Source organism: Microchirus variegatus (genome assembly GCF_963457635.1).
Source record: "Microchirus variegatus genome assembly, chromosome: 1".
Taxonomy (NCBI): Eukaryota; Metazoa; Chordata; class Actinopteri; order Pleuronectiformes; family Soleidae; genus Microchirus; species Microchirus variegatus.
Window position 1 is genome coordinate 42,083,283 of NC_139802.1, and position 6,000 is coordinate 42,089,282.

At 40.0% G+C, this 6,000-nt stretch overlaps 1 protein-coding gene across 1 annotated transcript; it reads left to right on the forward strand.

Annotated features, from left to right (window-relative positions):
- The first annotated feature begins 598 nt into the window (after positions 1-598).
- stoml2 (stomatin (EPB72)-like 2) lies at positions 599-4,496 on the forward strand. Its single transcript, XM_083900416.1, has 10 exons — positions 599-752; positions 1,441-1,593; positions 1,697-1,796; positions 1,886-1,944; positions 2,032-2,133; positions 2,217-2,351; positions 2,440-2,584; positions 2,667-2,746; positions 2,842-2,970; positions 3,638-4,496. Exons 1-10 carry the CDS (start codon positions 711-713, stop codon positions 3,743-3,745), a joined length of 1,053 nt encoding a protein of 350 aa, XP_083756542.1. The 5' UTR covers positions 599-710; the 3' UTR covers positions 3,746-4,496.
- Positions 4,497-6,000: the final 1,504 nt, after the last annotated feature.

Below are 6,000 nucleotides of genomic sequence, written 5' to 3' on the forward strand. Positions count from 1 at the left end.
CATGTTTCTACATCAGCGTATAATTGATATAAACTGATTGTATTGATGTCACTAATTCTTACACTCTGGACCTTTACGTAACTCATTCTAAAATCAACTGTTAATTTGTCCTGTGTTTGTGCTATGTGATTATTTCAATCCTGTGATTTCTATATTTATTATACTTATTCACATTCAAACTCTCATAAAGAGCTGTGTGCATAACACAGTAGACTCAATAGAAAAACTGTATATTATTTAATTTGAATGTATGGTCTCTGTCAGAAGGGCTTTAAATAGCAACTGAGGGTAAAACAAAAGCAACAGCACCACCTGGTGTACTTGACGAGTCATTACGTTTATTAAAAATGTACTTGTTTTAGGATATGGTGCACTTTTATGAGAGGGAACCATGGATGTATTATAAAATCTATAAAATATGCTCAGTTCATTCATATCGGGCTGCTCATGGAGCTGGTTCATGGGTAAAATTAAAAAAAAACAAAAAAAACTACATGCTACATGCTAGCGGAACGATTGTCGTTGGATTCTTGTTCCGCGCGCTGGCGGGACATGTTAGAGCGTCGGACCACTGATGTAACTTTCGTTTCCTGTTCGGAGAGGGTCACTCACTTCGCTCACATGAGTGCAGAGTTTTAACGTAGACTCAAATAAAACAAAACAAAAAAGCTGAATTTCTTTCCTACTTTCTCTTCTGTTGTGTGTGAATCATGTTGCGGTCGTTGTGTCGAGCCGGCGGCGCCATTTTGCAGGTAAACGAACAGCGTTTTCTGTGTTATTTTCTGGTTATTTAGCTTGAAAGCGGTTGTCATTCGGTGATCACCGGGCTGTTAATAATCCACGAAAATGTCATTCACAAGTTCCACTGTGTCCGTGTCTGTGGACTTACTGCGTTATTATATGTATATATATGATCATTTTACAAATCATTACAATAACTAAAGGATTGTTTTTTTTCTTCTACGTGCTTGTTAAGTTTTACGTTCATGATTTTAAAAGGTAAACGTCACAGAATCAATCAGAGCTTCATTCCAAACGTTCTATAATAGAAAAGCTTTACTCCAAATAAGATATAATTAACATATATTTATTATACAGTTCTTTACTCATGTTTTTATATATATTTGTATGTTTAGAGCAGCTAGTAAAGTACTGCGAGTACTAGTTTGGTCAATAAAATCTCATAAAATATGGATAATATTTTGTCAACAAACCAACAATTATTCAGTTTTAATGATTTCTTTGTAACATGGAGCAATTTTATTCACGTTTAAGAAGCGAAAAAATCAGATAACATGTTTTAGTCATTGAAAAAACCCCTCAAAAGATTCATTTAGTAATCGATTAATAATCTAATAGTCATATTAGATAAGACAAACCTAAATATAACAATATTGTCATATAAATCTGATTGTTGTTGTGTTTTAAACGTGTGTGTAGCAAAGCCAGAGGACTGCTCCCAGGCTGTGGGTGACGCCGGCGCAGCAGCGATGGGCGTCCAGTTTACCCATGAACACCGTGGTGCTGTTTGTGCCGCAGCAGGAAGCCTGGGTGGTGGAGAGGATGGGCCGCTTCCACCGCATCTTAGAGCCGGTATCGTCCATCCGTCGTTCCTATGAAGCTCTAGTGATAAAGGTATTAATGTGTGTGGTCTCTTTGCTGATTTTTCTTCTGCTTTGTTTTATGTTTTATTTAGGGTTTAAACTTCCTCATCCCTGTGCTCGACCGGATTCGCTACGTGCAAAGTCTTAAGGAGATTGTGATTGATGTGCCAGAGCAGTCTGCTGTGTCTCTAGGTAACTAATAATAATAATAATAATAATGGGTATAGTACTTATTATAACAGAGTTACAACGATACCGCGTGTATGTCCTTGTCTTTCCAGATAATGTAACGCTACAGATTGACGGAGTGCTTTACTTAAGGATCCTGGACCCATTTAAGGTACGTTTAGAATAGCTTTTCTCTGTGCTATACTTTGATATTAGTGATATAGATGATGTTTTGTCCTCCCTGTGTGTTTGTTCTCAGGCCAGTTACGGCGTCGAAGATCCAGAATACGCCGTCACGCAGTTGGCTCAGACCACCATGCGTTCAGAACTGGGAAAACTCACACTGGACAAAGTGTTCAGGGTAAAGACGAGAACTACTGTTGCGACCAAAAGGAGAAATAGTCTTACATGTGCTTTATATAAACGTCCACGTTTGTTTTAAAGGAAAGGGAGTCCCTCAATTCCAACATCGTCCACTCCATCAACCAAGCGTCGGATGACTGGGGAATCCGCTGCCTCCGTTACGAAATCAAAGATATTCACGTTCCACCTCGTGTCAAAGAGTCCATGCAGATGCAGGTGAGATTTCCACTTTGTGAAAGTCTTTAAGAGCCTTTAATCGCAGACAAAAGTTAAAACAGATACTCTTTATTTGTGTTGTCTGCAGGTAGAGGCCGAGCGTAAAAAGAGAGCCACAGTGCTGGAGTCCGAGGGCACGAGGGAGTCGGCCATTAATGTCGCCGAGGGTTGTAAACAAGCTCAGATCCTGGCGTCTGAGGGTGAAAAAGCAGAGAAGATCAATAATGCAGCCGGTGAGTTCATCAAGTTCAACACTTTAGTTGTTATGTAGAGCTTATTTACAATTGTGCGTCTATGTTTTTTTTTTTCTTCCAGGTGAAGCCCAGGCCGTTGTCGCCAAAGCCGAAGCCAAAGCCAGGGCCATCCGTATGTTGTCAGCGGCTCTGACTGAGCAGGTGAAAACCGGCAGAGGGAACACTCGTCATCACAGTCTTCATTTTCAAAAGTTCATGTCGTTCATGTTTTTTTTTGTGTGCCTCGTCTTCGTCAGAACGGAAATGCAGCGGCTTCGCTGAGCGTGGCCGAGCAGTACGTGTCCGCGTTCTCAAACCTCGCCAAGCAGTCCAACACCATCCTGCTGCCGTCTAACACCGGGGACATCAGCGGAATGGTCACGCAGGTATCAAGTCCAACGTATACATACACATGTTCTCACATTAAAGTGTAACTATTCCACTGTTCTTTCAGTCTATATATGTATGTAGTAATGTTATTTGTTGATAAACGGTTTAGAGTTCAGTGTTGACATTTTACATACAAATAGGCCCCAAAAACACCAGCTACTGCATTCAAATTGTGTTTTCTCTTGCTTCACTGTTTTTTTCTTACCCTCTATTGAGATGATCCACGGCTACGACTGACTATTTGAACGGAGCGTCAATTAAAAGCTCAGCTAAATTATAAGCCAGCCTCTTAACCTCCAGTCAGTTTTTGTTGTTGAGGGGGAAACTTGGACTTTTTAAGTTAACTTTAGTGATTAAAATGTCCAACATGGGGGATTCAAAATGTTCTAAAAATGAATTCGTTTTAAATTTAAGGACAAAAGTAGAGCACTGCTTCATCGCTCTGTTCTATACACTTGTGGCTAAACACTCTGTAACTTCTTTAGACATTGACTGAAGAACATCTCTGCATCTTTAGCTGATATGAATATATGTTACCCAAGACCTCGTTCCTGCACTACTCCCCAATTTCCCTCCCTCAAAATCAGGCCGTGGGAGGAGTTAGCGTCAGAATTTAATAATATTTAATTTAATATGAATTGTTGTTTTCCCCCTGCTCTTCAGGCCATGACCATTTACAGCACGCTGGCCAAGACGACACCAAAGGTCGCCGCGGACGCGTCTGAGGAAAAGAGCGAATACCTCCACAAGCAGTCTGAGCCGACTCAGTAGCAGAGGATTCAAATATGAACTCGGAACAAGTGAATGAATGAATGACCGGATATGGGAGGTTATGATCATGTTCTGAAGACTCCAAGGCATCAACAAAGAAGAAGAAGAAGAAGAAACACCAGCTCTTGCTGTCTTGCCTTGGAGTGAGGATGTTGTCCTCGCTGACTTTTGTTCATGTTTTCTTAAGTTCTTGTCACGTTAGGAAATAAACACCGGGATGTAACCGCTGTGGGATTTTGTTTCAAACATCCAGCCCTGATTTAATGTTTTCCTCTCTTTGTTCCACTGTTGTTTTCAGGTTCTGTAGCTTCAGTTGTATTTATGCAGTTAAAAAACAAAAAACTAATTTACAGTTGTTATTGTCAGTTCTTCAGCCGACTTCTGCTTCTCTGGGACCAGCATCTTTGAGTTGGTGGGTGTCATTTTTCGAGCTGCAGCCTCAGAGTGGTAGAAAAGTCTGGTTTACTTGTGTTTGATTAAGAAAAAATTTAACACCCTTGGGACAAAAAGAAATCCCAAATTAATAGTTGCTAGAGAAAAAGTCTTGAGAAGTTGTTCCACAATTACTTCTCTATGTTCTCTATACATAGCAAATAAAAATGTCAACTCCAGAAACAAATGTTCCATTTATGGTTAAATTGACATGTTATATGGGATGTTCAGTACAGCACTTGTAATGTTTCTCTGCAAAAGCAGCACGTTTGTCATTTCATGGAATTCCTTTCTGCAAAATTAAATCAACCAAATCTGAGTTTGTGTTGCATTTGAAGCTCAAAGTGAAAAGATTGGTGATACATTATTGTAAAGCACTTGTTCAAAAATACACAATCATACTAGAAAGAGATGGTGTGTGAAGTGAGAAACTATTGGATTTGTTTTGGTGTAATGAACTGAATAAAAATAAAGTTAGTGAATGAGCGACGTGTCTTTGGATGTCTCATTCATTATTTCTTTATTTAATTGTGTTATTATTGTATTGGCTACACCCAAGCGTTGTAGTTATCACGACATTTATTTTTTAAGTAGCTAATAAGCTTTATTTTTTTTTCCAAGTGCAGAAGGTTAATATATGAAATTGTTGTAGTCGAGCTCAAGGCTCTTATTTTGAAGGCCAGTGTGAAAGGAAGTGGCGATGAGTGATGTTGACGGCGAGTGTCAGAAGAAGAAGAAAGGCCGGTTATAATGATGTTCATAATATAATATAATCATAATAATGATAATAATAATTATATAATGCTGATAATTATAATTTACAGAGAATAGTAAACAAAAAGAGACCTTATTTGTCTTCTCACACACACATATCACTTATCGCCACTTCCTTCCATCCTGGCCTTCAAAATAAGAAACACTGGCTTTGGCTACAACAACTTCCTGTTCAACAAAATAGCTTTTGAGTGATATTTTCAATTTCTTTGGTGTGAAGTCTGTCTTTAGTAACACAGAATGAAAAAACAAACAAACAAAAAAGACAAATCTGATTCGGTGTGACAAACAAAACCGTCCGCCGCCGCCGCGTTTCCGCCTTGGCAGTTCCACGCTCACTGAAGTTCCTAGCTGTGACAAGCCGCCTGTAATCTCACGGCACCGGCGTCTCAATGAAGGTGAGGGAGGCGCCTCCTGGTCCTCTGTTCACCTGAGGCCCCTGCACCTCAGTGTTGTTGTTAACACACACACACATTCACCTCCGGCCCGCGACCGCGAGAGGACAAACAAAACAAAAAAAAAAACACACCCAGAGACAAGGTCAGTGACGGCAGCGAGGAGAGCTAGCCGCTGCGGCTAACTGCGTTCACTGGTTAGCAGTCTGTCTGTCTGTCTGTTTGTTTATCGGTTGGTTAATTCATTTAAAAAAAACCGGACACGTTTTTCAACACGCTGGTTAGCGAAAGTTCAACGATCACAGAGAAACTTGTGAGTTTCTGTCAACTGGCAACCTGCTATGCTAGTGTTAGCATCAGGTGTAGCAGGTGTCACTTCGGGAACAAGTGAGTGTGTGTGTGATCTGTGCGTTTTCATGAATTTATTACCTCTTTATTACTATTTTCCTGACAGAAACACAGACCTTGTCAGGACCAGTAGTCCTTAAACCTGGTCCCTAATGAGGCAGAACCTCATTTCTGAGGCTCTGGTTAAGATTGTGGCTGGTATTTGAAATGTGTTTATGGTTAAGGACAGGGATTACACTTTATTTAGTGTGTGTATACACATGAATGGAAGTCAATGCGGTGTCCTCAGAAGAATAGGTGCACAAA